This window comes from Festucalex cinctus, chromosome 13 (assembly GCF_051991245.1).
Source record: "Festucalex cinctus isolate MCC-2025b chromosome 13, RoL_Fcin_1.0, whole genome shotgun sequence".
NCBI lineage: Eukaryota > Metazoa > Chordata > Actinopteri > Syngnathiformes > Syngnathidae > Festucalex > Festucalex cinctus.
Genome location: NC_135423.1, coordinates 14,995,944 through 15,017,597, shown reverse-complemented (window position 1 = coordinate 15,017,597; position 21,654 = coordinate 14,995,944). Strand labels below are relative to the sequence as shown.

At 37.5% G+C, this 21,654-nt stretch overlaps 1 protein-coding gene across 1 annotated transcript in view; it reads right to left on the bottom strand.

The window, feature by feature from the left end:
* Positions 1-5,084: 5,084 nt before the first annotated feature.
* Positions 5,085-21,654, bottom strand: part of pcp4b (Purkinje cell protein 4b) — a 31,443-nt gene continuing 14,873 nt past the window's right edge. The window contains exons 2-3 of the mRNA XM_077541417.1: positions 16,312-16,363; positions 5,085-5,666 (exon numbers count right to left, since the gene is read on the bottom strand). Coding sequence (XP_077397543.1) covers positions 5,536-5,666; positions 16,312-16,363 — 183 coding nt within the window. The 3' untranslated portion in view covers positions 5,085-5,535. The remainder of the gene's footprint in view (positions 5,667-16,311; positions 16,364-21,654) is intronic.

Here is a 21,654-nt window from a genome sequence, read left to right as displayed (position 1 = left end):
TATAAAATTTATGAAGGTTTGAACATTGTCAATGTTTGAACAAGAGAGAAATGTGAGAACATGTAAATACCTCAATGAGAAAAGTGTCTAAATTGTGCGGTCGGGGATTTTAGAGCCTTAAAACATTTATAAGAGTTGTAAAACATAAAGCTAACTACTTCGCGGATTTCATTTATTGCGGGTATTTTTTGGAACCTAACCCCAGCGGAAAACGAGGGAACACTGTACTGCTTCAGTCCTGATATTTTAATCATTTTACATATAATGAATGAACTTTCAGTCATGTAAATGCACCGTTACCTTCTGACATATACCATACCTCTTTATTGAATGATAGATACATATCTCAATATAGATATTTTTTTTAAATCAAATACGATTTTCCACTTTTTCCATCATTTTTACTGCACTCCTATGTCTATAAAGTATAAAGACAGGGCAAATTCATTATGCATATCAAACTGAAACACGCAACCTCATTTATGTGAAAAAAATTCCTACAAACTGTGCACACAAAATCTTGTATAAAGTCTTCCGAGATGCAGCAAAAGCAATTCTGGTTCCTAATTGTCCTCCATTTTCAATAATTTGAACCCTAGCCATTATCTAATCTCACATGCCCAAACAGAGCTCAAGTAAAAAATGGTCCTACCCAATTGTAAAAATAGAGCTTTTTGTGAGTTACTGGGATTTATGTAAAGCATAATTAAAGTCATTACATAATGTTGCCACTGAATTAGTGTGGAAGTCAGTTTCGGGTGCGAAGGAACGCGTGTGTGCGTGTGTGTTTGTCCTAATTCGAGAATGCAAATGTGATGAATTTATCAGTCTTTGGAGTTATTTTTGTTTTTGTCTGTACCAAGAAGTTCCACGTCTCATCACTGTCGGGGACTTATCAGAATAACAACTCTGTTATGCAAACGTCAAATAAATGGACTTTTGGAGGCACAACACTGTCTGAGAGACAGATAACGTCTGCCGCGAATAAAAGCAAATCCATTTTGAGTTTTCACAGTAAGAGGATGATGAAGTGAACTTCTTGACTAATTCCATCTTTCCAGCGCACACAAGCAGGCGGTGAATGATTTCACACTGCATGCTCTTTTTATTCGTTTAATTTCACCAAACTGTTGTAGCATGTGACACGCCACAAATGACTCATGTAAATGTAATGAGTGAAAGTAACTAGATGTCAATGACGTGATTCAAGATGAGCACATACAAAACTGCACACTCTACACTTCTTTGATTTTTGTGTAACTATGTGTGACACAATCAGGAAAATGACTATTTTTTTTTAAACCTACAGCAGATGATTAAATATTAATCTACCCGCATGGTGTGAAATTGATTTCTGCAGCATCAAGACATTAACAAAATTAAATTTCCATAATTTTTGCCTTTATCTCTGCCCTCTTATCAGGCAACCTTCATTTGATAAGCTCCACATCTATGGCCCATCCACATTAAATGTTGCATTCACTTAACAGGGCGCAGAAAAGGAAATTGCCCCATCCGCTATCACCAGCGTCCAATATCTTCTCGTTAAGTAGAACAGAAGGCATGCTATGAATTTTGCAGTCTCATCCTCAGTGCAAATGCCGTCATTGCGTTGCATATATCAACATGTAATTACAACCACAATGGTCCTTGCTAAATCCCCGCTGCTTTTCCTCAGGACGCACGAAAGCTTCAAACTGCTACAACTGCATATTATGATGAAAGATGTCCACCTTGCATTCAAATTTCAGCATGAAAAGTTCACACTTGCGCTCAAGTTTGTATTTACAAGATATTTTCTTCATAGAAAATAAATCATCCGTGTACCTTAACTGGATACAGCCCTCACACTTAAAGCCATAAAGCCCCGAATCATGAAATATATGTATATATATATATATATATATATATATATATATATATATATATTTAATGGTCCTTTTGGACAAACTTTTTTTTTTTTTTTTAAATCAACTTCCACATGTGACTTTTGATTTGTGTCAAATTTGATACATCCAGTCACACTGCTTTAAATTGGTACATTTATAACTTGTCAAAAATAGAAATAAAAAACAGACATATCAAACATATTAGTATTTCCAAAAATCAGAAAGAACATTTCCCACTATTAATAAGTATAGGTGTCTCTCCTTTCTCAATTGGGGTCATTGTGCAAGGTCGCTGGAAAAGCCATCAGCTGAGTGATACCGCCCTCTAATGGATTAGCCGTGCAATGCATGTATCAGATCATATACATCAGGGTGGTGGGTTGTTCATCATCTTCATTTTTGATGTCCAAAGGGTTTGTGGCTTCCGTGGGGTTTCTTTTATGAAATGTTTATGACACCAGTGTAGTATGTCCCTCCTCTCTTGCCATAATGTGATTCTGCAAAGGATAGTCTAAACACGTAATGTACAAAAACTAAACTCGCCTAATGTCTGAAAATTGTGATCAATCGTCACCAAAATGCATGTTCACATCTCTATTGATAGGCACATCAACCTCTGAATAGGGACACTGCAGAAGCTTATGTCACTTATTGAGGAAAATGCTTCGTCCATAAAATACAAACATTTGGGGCGAGTCATTGTGATATTTTTAGAGGTTGGTGTGGGCATAAGTAGAGATGTCCACATACATTCTGGTGATGAGTGATTGCAGTTTTATGACATATTAGGTAAGCTTTTTTTTTTATGCTTATGTTGTGTTTTCGACTTTCCCATGTGCCAGTTGACCGTAGTGTCCTCAGCTCTCATTATTTACAAATACGTACAGACAAGTCATGTCATTACACAATGCCACACACACCAAAAAAAAAAAAAAAAATGCAGATTCATTTTGAATAACATTTTCACTAAGGCTATAATAGGCTGTGACAGGCTGCCATCAATCACACAAAACCACATCACTATTTCTTTAGGTTTTTAATGTCTTAGTGATAAACAACTCAACATCAATATTTCACAAGTTCCATTTATTGATCACACTTTTTCTTTTCTCTTCCCAGGAGGCATCTCAAAAACAACAGCAAAACAAAACACATTACATGTTCACTGAGCTTTTATAGAAAGTTGAATCCGTTTCCAAATCTGTAATGGTAGTAGTCCCTAGATTAATATTAAGCATGATTTACACGTCCTTGTTTGAAAGCATAGCAGGCGGAGCGTGTCTACAAGAAATGATGCAAGCCTTTAGATGACTTTCCAGAATCTCTATTTTAAAACATCCTCAGATTTGCTGCTGTGACTGCATCATATTATTCCCTTGAGATTGTGACTTCCGCTGCAGGTCTGAATGTCTTAAAGTGGGCATCCATATGTCCAGCTACATCTTAAGACGATAACAAGCATTCTTTTTTATCGTTCTGTTTAAACCACCATATATACCCAAAAATGTGGTGCAGTCATTTTTTTTCTTAAATCTTGGCAGGCTTGCACACTGAGCTGATGGCAGAATCACTGATCCACTCGCCCTCTGCGACGTCATGAGCTCAAATTTAAAGAATAGCTCTACAGCTTCTTTAGCAGTTTAAACTCTTGGTGACCCTCCAGATTCCTCTGAGGCGTATAACCTTGTAGACTTGATATATAGTGCAATATGTTGGAGCATAATTCCTAATATGACACATGAAACAACTTTTTCATGAGACCAGGGGCAATACTTACTATATTGTAGACTTTCATGGAAGAATTTGGATTTACAACTACACACACTCATTTTTCACAGTACACAATATGACTTTTTAACTAATAGGACACTGAAGATTTACACAAATAAATACAAAACTGATGTACACCCTAACGCACAAAAATATAAAATAGTATGAATATAAATAAACATACTGTTTTACTGTATCTAAATAATGTTCCCGCAATATTAGAAGCAGCCACAAGTGACATCAAGTGACTGAGCAGTGAACTCTCCATCACTTGGAAGCTGCATGCCGCCATCAACTTTAATAGGCTGCTTTCTTGACAGCTGTAGGCTGCCTCATTTAAACCCAAGCCAAGTGCACTCAAACGCAGGTAAAAGCCTCGACAATACTGCATATGGCTCACAATATCAGAGAAATCCATTTGAACTGAGCCTGAGCTAAATATGCACGACCTTTATGAAAGCGTATGCTAGCCTGCGGTGCAGCTTTTAAAGTGCTTCCAGCTAAAGAGCTCAGTGGGAATCAGACGGTGGTTCTGCATACAGAAGGTCAGCAAATTTTAGGTTCGGTAAGTTTCATCCAAAGAGCTTTTCTATTTGTATCGTTGCTTGAAATGAGGGAAAGCTTTACTGGTGGTCTGAACGTTCTTTTAATTCCTCCTCTTACAGTTCTTAACAGATATTTCCACTTTCATCCTGAAAGTGTGGAATTTGTCATGTGTGAATATGAATCTCTGTTTTACCTTTTTAAGCTGTCTTGATGTGCGCTGTCAAAGTAATGTCTAATCTGCCGTTACCTCTTTCCATATTTCTTCAAAATAATACTTCCGCCCAACAGGAATTTAGAAATTAAGGGGGCGGGTCACCCTGGGGGGTTGCATATGACCTCAAGGAACTTTTTTTTTCTTGGTGGGCTGGGGGGATCGTACTACAATAATGTGTAATTGCATATTGAGAAACGACATGCAGACTTACTGCAGCTTGTCATTTTTTCCACCAAGAACAAAAGTGTACGTTTTTTTGTTGTTGTTTTTTTTAATTCAACATGATTGCTTGTCCGTCAGTTAATTTTGAGGATTAGGCAGAAGGGAAAAAAAAAAAAAAAAAAAAAAAAGATTAGCATCTGATGTCCATAAAGAGGTCTATGATCAACTGATCCAAAATGTTATTTTATATATGTATGACTTCTACCATTTAAATGGCAAGATTGTATTCATTATGTAGTATTAATTATTTAACTGTTAGCTGGACAGATACCATTCCTGACTTTTGTGATTGTCATCTACTACCTCATTATTGTCAAAATGCAATGTTTTGCTTGATACAAAATGTTTAAGAACAGTGTTGCCCTACCGGCAGTGGTTGGGAATCAAACCTGCACCATTGTGCTATTCCAGTTTAGTACATACATACAATACACAAGCTGGGCAATTGTTCCACAAACAGTCTTTATTCATTCAGTGTGTACATGCGGGTACAGTATAGTGAAATCATCTGCTAGAATGGGATGCAGGCTAATTTTACTACAAAACCATTGTCACTCTATAACACACCTTTTGCTCCATCAACTAACACAATATTGATTCAATTGGGAACTATTGAGGCTGGGACGAGAACAAAAACATATCCCATCACAAACACTACTTCATGATCTAAGAGACAAATCCGACAAGAAAAAAAAAAATCTCATCTTTTCTTCCAAATACAGCAGTTGACTAATAATAAATATGAGTGTAATAATAGAATGTAGTTTTTCTTTCACAGACAAATGTTTCACAGGCTATTGTATTCCTTTGTCTTCCCCCAGACCCCATTACAACCAGTGGAGTTCAAACAGGTATGACTCATGCAAATGTCACTGTGCTCACAGTGGCCGCCAACTAGGACTTCTCATCACGCTTCTTCTTCTGGAACTTCCTGAATTGCGACTGGATGGCTACGGCCGCCTTCTCAGTCTCGGGGTTTTCCATGTCGATGTCAAAGTCTTCCGGGACATCCGCCTTGGAAGCGTCTGGAGGGGAAAGAAAGGAAAGGAGAAAGGTGACACAACAGCATGGCTGCAGGATTACCAAATACATGGTTAGAATGTATTGTATTGCCCGCATAAGTGATCAAAGGATAGCAAACTGCAACATAATAAACACATAATGCACACATAAATACGAAGACTGGTTAGCTTGTTTACATCCAGCTAGCATCACTTACATGTTCAATTAATATAAGAAATTTGTTGTGTGAAATATTTGTGTATATGTACAGTAAAATGAATGTCAGTTATTGGGAGCTAATGTTTTCTCAAACCCTACTTACAAATCAAACTGAGTAGGAGAATTTAAAATATAAATGGCAATTATTAGAAACAACAAACACAGTAATTATACAAATGTATATGTAGTTACAATCACAATATTGTTAAATTAATTTGTCTCTGACAGTGTCAATCAAAACAGAGCCTGAACACTCTATGCTATTATAAGAATGGGTCTGTCCACTAGGATCAAAGAAAAAAAGCTACAACATTAAAAAATATGCTGAGCCGTGTTGTGGAGCACAGCCTTCAACTCGTTCCATGTTAATGTACTCCATTTGAACTTGAAGGGGATGAGGAACAAGAAAATAATGGTTATTTCCCCCCATTATTGTTAATACAATGTGATATTACTCCGCATATTTTCTCAGGATGTGCAAGTACTGATACTAGTTGTCAGTATCGGGCCGATACCAGTCCTTATTCCAAGATACTCTTTTTTTTTTTTTTCATTACTTTTTTTCAGGAACTAGAAATTATAAAAATAGAAAATTGCTATTAACTCATTTTCTCCCAATAACGTGTAAATACGTTTTTTTTTAAATGTTCTAAGTGAAGTGTCCCAAAGACGTATTTATACGGGGTTTTTTTGTTTTGTTTTTTTAATGCTAGAGCATACAGAAGGCTTTGATGCAGCCTCTCAACTGCAAAGAACGGTTGCAGAAATGGTAGTTATTACACAAACGGCCAGTAGGTGGCAGCAGAGCAAAGGAGATGAACCAAGGCCATCTCGAAAAAAAAGCTAAATTACTTACAATATTGAATAGATTTGTGAAAACTGATGAAACTTAGCTGTCTTCTAATACTAATTGCTGCAAAACGGAAACATAAAAACATACTTCTTTTCCTGATGAAAGAAGAGACCTTAATCTTTCTTTTGCTAGGTTCCATGCTTTTATAGGAATAGAACACATTCTGTGGGCCTTGCAAAATCGCTCAAAATCCAGTAAAACAGCCGGGAGCAAACGGGATTGCTTCTGTGAAAATGGCTGGGAGTGAATGAGTTAATTTCATGCAATTTTAAGGAAAACTGCTAAATTGGGACATATACAGTAGGTACTCGGACTGTTATCGGTCTGAAAAACAAATTGATATTGAACGTCTTTGATGTTGTCAATCTTTTTGTACACCTTGACTCACAAATATTGACAAAGAAAACTTTTGCAAATCGTGTAAACATTCAACACCAACACAAAATTGATTTGGCATCCACGCACATGAATCTGAATAAGGACTGTAATCCACAATTGCTTCAGCACCAATTAAATGTCATCAATTCCCATTAGTGCGCAGGGGGAGCGCATATGTCAGTGTAACTGGGATCTCTTCGGCTTTAAAGGTCACGGCACACTAACATTTACACTGTGAATGCCACTGAGGTTTAAACATCTGTCAGTTTGGAGCTCCACCAAGCAGAACCAGCGAGAATGAGCCTCCATCATACAATATTTGTTCCACAATGATCTTGCTGCACGTGTGTTACAAAATCCTGGCTGACTAATTAAGGAGCAACATACAGCGGAAGCCGACAAATTCCACAGAGGGCGAACCTGCTTGCGCATCGACAATGTATCTAATCCTCCATGATCCCTTGTGGCTGCTACCGATTCTTTCTTTATTGCTGCTCAAGGGTGACTCACTAATCACAGTGTCAGGACAAGATTCGAATGCTACTTTCATTGCTATTGAATTTTCCACTGTTCCAATGATGGCTGTTTAGAGCCCCAGAAGGAAGTACTGACTATTGAGCCGTGCTCTTCATTGTGACAACACCAGACATATTGTACGTGTGCCTAATTCTCATTTGGAATACAAACTGGAAATGACATTCAGATGCTTTCAAGGATCACATTTGATTTGCAAATTTGTTTGATTTTTGAGGCATGTTTTGCCTGAAATTTTGGATAGAATTTGAATTTTTGTGAATTTTCTACTTTCACATGCATCATGTTGATGACGGCCTGAGGTAAGTTCTCACTTTAAAGTCTCACTCAGTGACGATAGTTCGCTCTCACTCCGGGGATGTGCATCTCTCCCTCAACTCAGGCGATCAGCCTATTACCTCTGGCAGCACCATCAGTGTCCCTGTCTTCACCTAATGAGCGCATAAAATCGTCTGTCAGAGGGCCATTTGGATTCATCTCCGCTTTTCTACAAAGGGGGTTGTACAGTATTTATTTACAGCACTGTTTAACCGCCGGAATCTATGCACCAGGAGATGTGCGGATTTAAAGATTGACTTCAGACATGACTCCCCTGCATGGTGCCAATTTGTATACCGAGTTGTGCAGATGGAACGCGTTCACAAAGTGACATGATAAGGCCGTGCTCGCTTGGCTGTCTTTCAGAATGTCTTTTAAAAGTGTCTCTGGAGAGGCGTGAAATGTGGGACTCCTTATTGATTTCACCGCTTTAAAAGCAGTTGAGCCATGAGACGGGGGGGTATGCATAAAAGAAAGGCTTACAGACCTTGACACAAGAGAGACAGATTTGGAAAGTCAAAACTCGTCTCCAAGTAATATAATGCAAGGTTTTAGAGTAGACAATGAGAGGACATTTATTTTCGGTTTAAGTGGTTGCTTTATGTGATTTATTCATAGTTCCTGTAATAGTGAGCCAATTGCAATGCTAAAGATGACCATTTGTACACAGGACAGGATATTGACAGGAGTAGACCATCCACTGTACTTTAAAAGGGAACCTCTTGGCCAATCTTTTGAGAGATGAGATTTTTTATTTTTTATTTTTTTGTACTTGGAAGGTATTTTTTCCATAGGAAGAAAATGGAAAAATAGTGCTACCTTGGCTTACAAATTTAATTTGTTTTATGGGCACAGTTGTAACTGAAATCACTCATATTTTAAATATTATTTCTAAATTGGAATAAATGGAAAAGACAAAACAAAATGTTGTTGTTTTTTTAAACAGGAAACTACAGTATTGTACTGTGTAAAAACATACAATAATGACATTATAATGCACCTTCAGGTGTGCATACATTGGCCACCAGGGGGCAATATAATACATGTAGATATGAATAACACGAAGAAGACGATGCTGCAACATTAGTCGTTTTTCATCAAGCATTTAGAATATTAGGCTATGAGTGTTATAGTAGTCAAAATTAAAATTATCTGTCTGTATGTGTTCTGCTGTTGCTGTACTAATAAAGTTTCATTTTGTTTGATTTTGAAAAGTAAGAGGTAGAATAAGAAAAAAATGCAGAAATGAAATAATTGTGTTTTGACTGGACTGGTTTGAACGCCAATGTTTTGACACAATACACATCAGTGTAGTTTCATAGCTAAAGACGGTTTGTACTAAAAATAAATAACATGCATACAGAAGAATGCAAGCGTTGACCTCCAATAAAACTAACCAATGAGTACAATTTTTGAGTATTCCTACAACAAAAGACATTGCATACACAGGTGTGTTTGCATATGAATTGTAGGCAGCCAGTTTTTGTGTTTCTCGTTGAAAGTCAGCATGAGCAAACAACGGCGCCCTCCAAAATCCTTGAAGTGTGTGTGTGTGTGTGTGAGAGAGACCTGCAGCGATCAATACACCCATACACATGAAGAAGTGTATTGATTACTACTGCAGGCTCGGTTGCTAACACTGTGTCAACCTTTATTTTGCTTTCGGGTGGATGCACATGTGTAACCTATGGACTAAATGTGGTGTGTTCAAAGACTCAAAAGCGGCTGATGCGAAATGGTCTTAGAGTGCCTCCGAAGTAGTGAAGATGTGATGAATTCAGCACAGCAACAACTGAGTACAGTAAAGCTAATTAAAAAAAGGATGCAGGAATTGGGTCATCATCACTGAGAGCCCACTGCAATCTATTTATAAAAAGGATAACTTTGATCTCTAAAGGTGAGCTAAGTTGAATCATTCCTAGGCCTTTTCAAAAGCGTGGAGGAGGAGCACTTACTCAAGCAGACTTGCTGACACTGTACAGGCAAAAAATACTGACGAGAAAAACAACATCTTGCCTCCCTTCTGCATGAATTAACAGGGATCATCATACTATTATCATATGATGTGGTATCAGTGGTGGAATGTACAAATGTTCACTATACTTAAAGGGACACTTGACTCATTGAACAATTTTCAGCAGTGAAAGTTAATATTTTCTCCAGAATGAAATTGATTACTTCATTATTTTTCATGTACAATGAATAATTAATAAAGTCATTTTTCTACTGCTGTGGACTGATGATGACATCACCTGTTCTGAGGAAGTAGGTAACGTCCAATCATGGCTCAACTGATTTCTGGGTTTGGTTAGTAAACTGAGCCATGATTGATCGTTACCTACTTCCTCAGCACAGGTGATGTCATCATCAGTCGACAGGAAGTAGAAAAAATACTTTTTAAATGTACTAAGTGTACATGAAAAATAATGACATTACCACATTAATTGTATACAAAATATGAACTTTTTTACTGCTAAAAATGGCTCAATGAGTCAAGTATCCCTTTAAGCAGATTTTTAAGGTATCTGTTCGAAGAATTAAGTTCTATATTTTTATTTTTGCATTCATTTTACATTTTAAAACAGATGTATGTACTTTCTACTCCCTCTGTGGATGACTACATAATATTTAAAAAAAAAAAAAAGAAAAGAAAAAAAAAAGAAAAAAAGAAAAAAGAAAGAAATTTACGAATTGAAATCTTGGGAACAAAACTGTCAGGCACATCAGCAATATGAAGTGTCTTAGAGTGTCCCAATAAGCGCTATATAAATTTGATGAATTATTATTAAGCATTATACAAAGTGACACAACAGATTCAGAGTCAAGTCAAGTCAAGTCAAGTCATCTTCATTCATATAACACTTTCAAACAGCCTTAGGAACAAAATATTCCTCATCCATGCCTTTATCCAAGAGAATTAATTTGTGTTGTGAAAAATATGTTGTGTAGTGAGGCTAAAAACCAGCAGTATAAGATGTTAAAAAAAAAAAAAATCTGTCTTTTAAAAATAAAGACATAGATAGTTCTGATATTTAAGCATTATTGTTACTCAGTTCACAACTTTAACAAAGCTGTGGGAAGACATTTTGTTACCATAAAAGCTGAGTCAATGCAAGATCAGTCTGAAAAAAAAAAGTTTTTTCATTGTGTCAAGTTATCAACATGCATATAATTGACAAGGCAAAAATTTTTTTTTATTTTATTTTATTTTTTTACTTTTTACTTTCATACTTGAGTACCTTTATATGGAAGCCCACACCCGCCAGTTAAAAAAAAAAAAAAAAAAAAGTTTTGTTTTTTTTGCCACAACTTCCTAAAGGATTTTTTTTTTAAACATTGCACTATGCCTAATATGAGACAGAACTGTAATTATGTGTAGGTGGGGGAATTTGTATGTGACGTTAAAATGTATTGGTAAGTGCAGTTAGAAGATTATTTATTTATTTATGTATTTATTTATTTATTTATTTATTTATTTATTCATTCAGTCATTCATTTATTTATTTATTATTTCCACCATTGGTTATCAGTATGTAAGAGGTCTTCACACTGTTAACAATGATGGAATGCATAGTTACAGTATATTACGTTATATTTGGAATGTGAGATAAAATGTAGTATTTTTATGCACTTGTATTAATACAGATTACTATTGTTTGAAGTAAGATGCAAAGAATACCTCCCCCTTTTGTGTTTCTTAATTCAAGGCGCGATCAAGTAACATCCCAATTGCACCACACATCCTCAGACGATACAAGCAGTTGGATTTAAATAGCGTGTCTTGAGGCAGTGATGATGCAGCAAAGTGGGAGAGGTTCAATTCCACTGCAACCACTGGATCAATATTCACTTTTGCAAAGTAATCTTTTCCATCCTGGTGATTCCCAGTACTTCCGTAATGAGGCAAACAGCCTGGCTGTGTAACGGCGGGTCGAGGACTGTGATTGTCTAACCTCACTTTAATGCATCCTGTTAAAATAAATATGAATACATTTATATATGCTCCTGTCCTTGAGCCTGCAAGAGGTGATATGGGGTCGAGTTTGAGAGAAAACCACATTGTTGATCGCTTTCTCCTCACTTCCCACAAGCAGCTCTTTATTAAGAAACAGGACCAGACATTCGGACAAAGCGGTCTTTCCAGACATTAAATGAACTGTCAAGGTCAGACAACAAGAGTCTCACGTACACTGGATACTAAATAGTATACCTTTCCTTTTCTTTTTTTCATTCAGTGAACATTAACCCCATAAAGTCTGAACCACATGAGAAAGAAAATTCTTATTAGGTGCAAATATAGTAGTTATTGGTCCTTTTGAACAAAGGACAATCTGCGAGCGCCTAATTCACTAAACACGCGCAGATGGCGAAATCCGTCAAGTGCTCTGCCGATCAGATTGCGTCACGGTGCGCCAGTGTTATTTGCGTGTATGCAAATTAGGTAATTTAAATAGATTTGACGCAAAAAATGCCCTCCCCAATGCAAATGAGACTCATTGATATGCAGCGTCTAATTCACTAACGCCAGCGTGACACAAATAACATTTTTGGAAAGCATGTATTAACTGCTCCAACCTCGATCATGACAGCAGTGCGTGCCATTTGCAGCACATCCACAGCAGATCACGCAGAGAGGAGAGAGAGAGAGAGAGAGAGAGCGAGAGCGAGAGAGAGAGAGAGAGAGAGAGAGAGAGAGAGAGAGAGAGAGAGAGAGAGAGAGAGAGAGAGAGAGAGAAGAAAGAATGAAAGAAAGAGAGGGAGGGACGGGGAAATCTTTCTATGTATGTTTTAGGGCACATAACGTAACCGGGGCCGATCGGCAATGGCACAGAGGCATTTTACGATCATTTTTTATGTGCCAGATGCATACTGTACGGCCACACCAACTTCTGAAAATATATTTTTAAAAAACGATTGTACCAATAATTTGTACTTTATGAGTGAATGACGTCGTTGTCGTCCTCTCTGCTCTGTACAGCTTAATGGCGCTCTAAACGCTTACTCTCGGTCCAACCTTGCTTTCTGATAATGTCATCTTTCTCGCAACTGTTACTATAACAACCATGTTCTTGGTGCAAATCCATTGCCATGTGTGGTAAATCAGGTGCAAATTTGCTCCAAGCTGTCAGTTTTGTGGTCGTGTTTGCGCCGGTATATGATTAGAGCAATATCATTAGTGAATAGGTTGGTAACTGGGCGCAGACTGCGGGGGCAGTTGTGGTGCAATATTTCACGATATTACCGGACGCAGCGCATTCTTGGTGAATATGCCCCTAAGTTTCTCTTTGAAATTGGGCAGCATGCTGTGGTCATCTTTCGCATTTCTGTCTCACAGCTCTGAGGTTCTGGATTCGAATCTTCTAATGATATTTTAATCACGCACCAAATAGAACTGGCTTACAGATTGTTTTGCCCTCTTTGCATAAAGTGATTATCTGCCTTATTGTACAAATGGAATAGCAGCAAATTGCAAATCATTGCTGTAATTAGCAGCACGCTAAATTAAAAAAGATAATACCAGTCCATGTCTTAGTTTGCTTTGCTTCTGCTTTGGTGTATTGACATAGAGATTAACAATAAGCATGTTTAGTGAAGTTTTTTGTTTTTTTTCTCCCCCAGGCTTGAGCAAATAAAGTAAATCTCTGTCTAATGGTGCACATTCTCATCAGAGGATTTAAAGCTGAGGGCCATCTCATCATTGTCCCGCGGTGTTTGCGTTATTTTACCCGAGTGAGTCACAGCATTATAGCTCAGAGTGATTTATGAGGAAACTCGGCAACGTATACCAACAAAGGTTACTTCAGAGTAAAATTGACTTTTGTATGCGGCAGCAGCAGAACATGGGCTGAAAGGTCCCACAGATGCAGAATTTATTTTGCTGAACAATGTGTCCTTTTTAAATAACTAACAGCGTCCACAGTAGCCTGCTGATGGATGTCCCAGCTCTCCCCCAACTTCAGGGGACAACATATTACCAGCAAGTGACAGATGGGCTCTTTTTTTTTTTTCAAATGTGTGTACTGTGTGTCGCTGACATGTCGACAATGATGTGACACTCTGCTGTGGTCGGTTTGTAATCAGATCTGATGGCAAGCCTGCAGGTCCCGTAACGTGTGTGTGTGTGCGTCTGTGATGGCAGCTGTCCTTCAGCCTGTGTTACTGTCAATCATTGGACGTGTGCCTTTAAAAGCTCATCATGAATACATGAGCCATCATGTCCTATAAACTCTGCTGGACTTATCCGTCTTCCCACTCTATCCGCTAGCCTCGTTCAATCATTGCCTGACGTTCCTCTTCCTGCAATTTTCTAGTTATTGCTTTGATTTAGAATAATGTTGCTAGATATTGGCTCTTTATTGTTAATATCCTGATTTTCGAAATGGAACTTTTAGCACCTTTCACTGATGAAGCGTTTTAGACTTGGGCAATCTATTCAAACTAGTCGCTAGAGGGATGCCAACCTGCCCTTAAGCAAGATAGAACAACCCACGATTGCTCAGGGATGTGTCCTGTCACTCTGACATGAGGCAAGCTGCACTAGGTGCACAAGGATTATACTAGCTGGAATAAATTATGCTACAACTTCTCTGCTACTGTGATTCATATTCAGACCCACCTTTACCATATCACATGAAGATTTTATTTGTTTATTGTTTTACTATGTAAAAACACATGCCTGGATTCTTAAAAGACATAAAAATACGTCCCTGGGATTGTCTCTGCATATTTGCAAACAAAATCATGTGGAGTCCAAGTATGAACACCATATGAGACAAAATTGAGAGTGACTGTTTCTTTTGTAATCAAGAGCCGAGTGACATTGGGAGTTCGGTTGGTTCTGATTTGGGTGCAGCTGCTACGAGCTAAATGATCGGTCAATGCCAAAACCGACCATAAAGGCCTTGCAATTAACTAGTAATCAGTCACCCTAAGTCAGCTGTGATAAGCTCCTTCTCTTCTAAGATCATGAATAGAATGGAGCAGTAAAGAAAATTGATGGATAATGACCACAAGATGCATTCATTTGCCTGTTTTTCCTTTTGTTTTTTTTTAATTTATTTATCTAATTAAATAATGTGTTAATTCATTCACAGTAAAACATATGATTCAGATTAATAGTAAAAGAAAGTTTAAAATGTAAATTAGCTCATTAATTCTAAATAAATTAATTATAATAAAAAAAAATTAAAATGAGCATGCATTTGTGTTTTTTATATAATCAAATCATTTTAAATATTCATTTTGACAGATTGTATTTATTTTTGATTTGGTTGATTTGTGTTTTTTGTTGTACTGTAACTTGTTAATGTAAAATGTGATTCTGTATTTTATGCATGTATGACATGATGTGTATACATGATATACGTGTCAGTATTTCAACTATGTGACACATTTTGTGAGCCCTTTCTGTCAAAAGTGCAAAATAAATTTAGCTTACAACTTTTTTTATTTTATTTTATTTATTTATTTAACCTCATCTACAAATGAACTGGCCCATCTGGAAAAAAAAGAAGTGCCCACCCCTGCTTTAGCTAATTAACACACCATCTTCAGAAAGCATTCCCAAACAACTTGCCTCAACCACCACAACACTTCTCACTTCGGCATACCCACTAATAACACACGATATCTTCTCCTTTACACGTTGTTTAATCCAAATGCAACAAAATTTAATGCTTAAGTGAATCTTTTACTGGTTTGTTCTACTCAAGGAATCAAGGTTGCGGATAGTGTTCCAATAACCTGTTTAACCTCTTGTAGCCTACTTTTATAGTATACATAAAGAGACAATATCTAAAGTGTGCCTTGTGATGTAACCCAAATGCACTTTATTATTAGATGCTGGTAATAGTTTATTGTGTGTGACTTGAGTACAAACCCAGCAGGGCTCTGAGATCTACTGACTTGGACCAACTAGTGGAACCCAGAGTTCGAAGCAAACATGGTGAAGCTGCATTTAGCTATTATGCTGCCAACAGATGTGAGGTCAGCCCCGAGTGTAAATGCTTTTAAATCCAGGTTAAAAACTTTGTTTTTTCTCATACCTTTGATTAGGGCCTTTTAAACAGCTTTATTTTTTTTTCTTCATTTTAATTATTATTTTATTATTAATTTATAATTCCTTACGATAAATGTTTTAATGTTTGCTGAATAATGTTTATGTTCTTTTTAGTCAATTTTGCAACCTATTTTTATTTATTCTTCTTCCTCTGAATGTTAACTACTGTGTTTGTTGATGCTTATGTGTTGCCTTTCCTTGTGTAAAGCACATTGAGTTGCCTTGTATATAAAATGTGCTATACAAATAAACATGCCTTGCCTTGCCTTGCCTTGTTATTTGACCTCAGAATGAGAATGCAGCTTACCTTGTCCTCCGGAGGTTTTGTTGTTGCCAGCAGCAGGCCCAGATCCTTGCCTCTGGGGAGAAAACAAGCAATCATTTGGTTAGCAATACTGTTTGACCTCAACAAGGATACAATAGCTGTAATAAAGCCACGCACATTCAGCCAACATGTCTTCTTTTCATTGAAGATAGTTTGCACAAGTGTTCTTTCTACTAACGGCTAGCATCGTCTTCAACATCCCAACAGAGTTGGCATACTTCGTTTTACAGTCAAGTTAAGTCTGCAGAATTACATTAAAGTTTAACCATATTGCTAGAAATCCAATTGTATTAAAGTTGTGAAAAAATGGCTAAAATAGTAACTTTAATTTAGAGCCTAATTGTGCACTAAATGTCCATCTCTTGAAAACATTCTCAACATCATCTCTGCATTATTTTACCAGGGGGGGGGGGGGGGGGGCAAATAGGTTGTGTGTGTATTTGTTTTGCAGGCCAAGCACTCCATATATGTACAGTATATACCTGATTACATCACATTCCGCCCTGTTTGCTTCTCCTTCGCATCTGCTACTTGTTAAATAATTCAGCATCAGTTATCCATCTCTCACAAGTGATGTCCCTAAGCATGTGTTTACAAATGCTGTGATAGCCCATCTGTCTTCCCGACCACAACTCATAAACAAATTTACCCTGCAAGCCAAACATTTTTCAACAAAATTACAATCGTCATGTAAAATTCACCACAACTCAACCAACAATACAGCTGATGGTGTTGAATGATCGGTCAGGTCGAAGAAAGCTTTCACACAATCAAATTAATGTTCCTCTCGACTTATCACCAATGTGGACAATTTTATAGCAGTCTGGCCAGCTGGTTGTCAGCTTGTGTTTCAACTGAACAGACTGGGTGGGATCTACGATGAGAGCAGGATCAATACTGTCCCCACGATTAAAACTTGCTTATTAGAGAACTGGCACTGGGAAATTGATGGCTAAAAACTCTTCAATTGGAATATTCCAATTCCTCAGTCAAACACATCTGTTGATGATGATGTTCGTGACCCAAAAAAAAATTCCAGACCTTCAAATGCCTTTCAGCCAGAAAGAAATATTCTAAAGTGTAGAAAATGCCGCATAATAAGTACACACATGGACACGAACAATCATTGAGGAAGGCAGTCTCCAATTGTCCACTTCACAGTCGTGATCTGTGATCGCATACACCCATGCAGGTCTTTTTGCAGATCCTTTTGCAGCACTTGACATATGTTTGTAGACAATGAGGATGTTGAAAATTTCAACGGCTTTGTAACGGAATGGATGACGAATAATTACTACTCGATTCCATGAGGTTATTACAGCTGTGTTGAAGGTAAATATGCCCACAGATACTATTTGTTTGTTGATTTAAAAAAAAAAAAAGAATCGATATTGAAGATTTATAATAATAAATTTAGGTTAGTGTGAAAGCCACAAGTGTAAGCTCTCAAATGTTTTGCAAGTATGTTTCTATCTGCTTCCGGGGCTGAGATATCAATTATTAAGTAGGCATTGACAATATTGTTGAATTTCCAGGAAAACCTCAAAACTTCCATCCGAAGCTCAGCGGCTACATGCTACAAACACTGGAAGTGCGCATGCGCAGCCAGGAACAGGAATGCACAACGTCATTATTTAAAAATGTGGTAAACTGCATGAGTTTGAGATATTCTAAGATATGTAAGATGATCTACTGAATACACTGAATTCATTTGCGTCTTGTTCTTCTTCTAAATAAAAACATAGAATTGTTTTTGACTAATACTGCTGATTTTCAGTACTGGAAACACACTGGGGGGGGGGGGTGGATAACCAAATAAAGATATGGAATGATTCCATTTTAGCGAACGTATGTGCTTTCACCCTTGGCTCTCACTGCAACCACGTCGTCGTGATCCTGCATTCGCTCGAACATTTCCTATTTGTTCATGTCGAGGCTTTAATAGCGGAGGAATCGAGAAGGCGTCATAGTATTTGTCCTCTTTTCTCAGCTCGTCTCGACATTATTAATTCAACACTTTCAATGCATTTCAAACAGCTTGTGCTGCACTTTGATGCTTGGGGGGAACGAGGGGGATGAGCTTGAAGCTTCTTATTTTTGTGTGGATTTGATTTGATTTTTGTCAAGTTATTTGTTGTTGTTGTTTATATTTATCTGTCAACCACCATTCTTAACAGCTTGCTATTTATGAGAGTAAATGAAAGGCGACTTTAATTCCTGTTTTTGTCAATCAGGTCATGATAATTGTATAACTGATACTATTAGTGAGCCATCACCTTAAAGTGATGGAGGGTGCGTGTCCCTTGATCCCATGAGCTTATTTTGGGGGGGGATCAAATACCCCTGCAATGATCACCCAGCAAGGGACCGGACAAAGCACAACTCAACCCTCCTTAACCAGATCGCTTGACTTTTGTCATGACTGGGTCATGCCAGGGTTAAGTTTGGGTCTTGCAAGGGTCATGTTTGGGTCATGACCGTGAGGTCAAGTGTCTGTTGTGAACTGATGTTTTGAACTGATGTAATCGGCATCTAGTTCCAACTAGTTTTAAGCTATGTGATGTCATGAGCTATGTGATGTCAAGAATCTTTAATCTCTTTTTCTGGTAAACAGCCAGTCAGATAATTCCATGTCAGTCCTGTTACCCACATGTCTACCCACAGCCAATCTGATCCATTCACTGTCTATTTAAGCCAAACCGAGAAGTGTGTTTGTCGGATTATTAACTATGTACATCGGTTCCTCTGTGCATCTCCACAGCCCAAGGGGGCTTGGCGTCTCGTGATTCTCGATGCATTCTCATTGTTTCTTGTCTAGTCAAGTTTGTTCTACGCCTCTCAATGTTATGCAAATAAAGAGTTAAAATATTATTTGTGTCTGCGCTTTTGGTATTCCACATCAGAACATAACTTTTTTTTTTTTTTTTGTCATTGGAGTCACATAATGTGTTCAGTGTTTTCTCTTCGATTCATTTCAGATTAAGTATTATATTAGTCAAATATTATAAAGAAAATGCAGGGTGGGGGAGCAAGAACATAGGCAGTCTGGTTATACGCTCTTTCAATTTAAATGGCTGCACCCAACAATTAATGGAGAAGCGAATTCTCCAGAGAGTGAAGGCCAACATTTGCGCTCAACACAACAAAATGAAATTGTATGGAGCCAACTGGAAAACACAAAAGTCACTGACGCTATTGAGCCTGTTTACTTGAGGACTGTTTTAAAAATCAATTCCTTCGCATACTGGTGTTTATTGAAGCATGAGCGGATTGCAGCGGGGTTAACATGTCGCAACTAGCCTTAACTACAAGCCATAAGTTGAGCTCATTTAGTCTACGGTACACAACATTCTCCATGCATCGAGGTGCTGAGGACCTCTCGCGCTTATCGAGGCAGCAGGGAGGAAGAAGCGTTCTGCCTCACCAGCTCTGGGACTGGGCCAAGTGTAAATTGCCATAACAGCGCCTTGACGAGCAAGATTACTGAGCACACACACGCACACTGGCCAACAAATCAGCACACCTGTCAGAAGAATACACACACACACACACACACGCACACACATAAGATGTGAGAAGAACAAATAAGTGCGTGGATGCGAAACCAATCAAGTGGAGGAAAAACCTGTAATTACACTGATGAGGGTGATGGAGAGCGGTGAAATTCAACTTGAACCTCTCGTTTATCATGAATGGCATCGAGGGACACAAGGTGCTTTGAGGTAATATCCACACACACCCCCACACACCCCGAGACTGGCATACAGTACAGCCTGCATGAGAATTTGTGCCTCAGGGCTCTCAATTAAGGGGGAAATATGAAACCACACAAATAAAGGAAATAAATGTGTGCACAAACAAAGGATGAGTTAAGCAGATTTGAAAGAAAAGATGCACTCTGCATATACTGCAAGCACGCAGCACATCAGAAAATATGCAAGTATATATTATCTGACATTCGGCCATTCATCAGATGACGACAACAACATCCACATCTACTTTTATTTATTTATTTATTTTACGGAGCTTTTATATGCGTCGTTCTTACTCCACTATTCGCCCCTTTATTACTGGATGAAAGCTGCCATCTGCAAATCACCTTGTTTGTTTGTATGCTTGTAAGTTTTGTTAAGTGCACTGGAGCACAACAACAACTTCACGTTTTCAGTGCAATTCCGCTTGAATGAATGTCACGGATATGCAATCAGGTCCACTGATCAAGCATGACCATTCCAACTCAATCAATATTGTGTGTAAACAATAGGAGCAGATGAAGCTAACTATTTGACCTTTGAGAGGGGGAAATTTTAGGTATCAAAAGTTTGACGGCATGTCTGCAGTTATCATCAAATCCAATTTAATGCTTTTCAGTTTGCCGTTTTATTAAATGTAACTCAAAACTAATTTAATGTCCACACTGTACTGCATATGCACACATGCGCACGCGCACATACACATTAATACAGTGAAGCTGTCAGGCGATTACATTTAATCGTAAATGAATCACACGTCATATCTGCTGTAAATGTACAATAAAATATATTTTCAAAGCTTTTCATGTTCTTGTTAATTAACATAACCGTGTTTAAATATGATAACCAAATGCAAATTTGGTTGTATCTTTTAGTTCCTTGATACAGTAATTTTATAGTAAGTAATTCATAGTGTTACATTTTACAGTTACGGTTAAAAGGAGGAGTGTGAAACATTGAGTCATAGATTTGTGATTTTCTGCCACTAGGTGGCATTAATGTTTTATGTTGGATGTTGGTGACAGGAACACTACATTTCACCAGTCCCCACAGATACATATAATTTTAGCATATTTGTTATTGCTCAATTGTGCTTGTGAGACTCCTCTAGACATTGCTGTCTGTAAAATAAAGCATGAACAACAATTGCATTAAATTTTTTCATGCCTGTCAACATTGTATTTAATTTAATGCTTCTTAATTTAATACTTTTGAATACATTTTAGCAAACTCCATTTAATGACTTGTACTGTTTTTCTATTACCTCTAGAAACCCTGTACTAGTGGTATCGATACTTGGTATAGGTGCCTACTTGAAATTTGAGTACTCGTCCTGGTATCAGTCTGAGAAAAAAAGTGGGATCAAACATTCTTATTCTATTTATATGTGAAAATAATGTATTAAAAAATCATATGTATAATTATGTAGTCATATACTATTAGATTAAGGTTGAGTCTGATTGTGGAATTTTAGATTCCTAGTGCAGGTGTATAAAGGCCAAATTTCAAAACTGGTACTAACTGCAAAATTGAAAAGAAGGACTGAATATTTAAAAAAAAATAAAAAAAATAA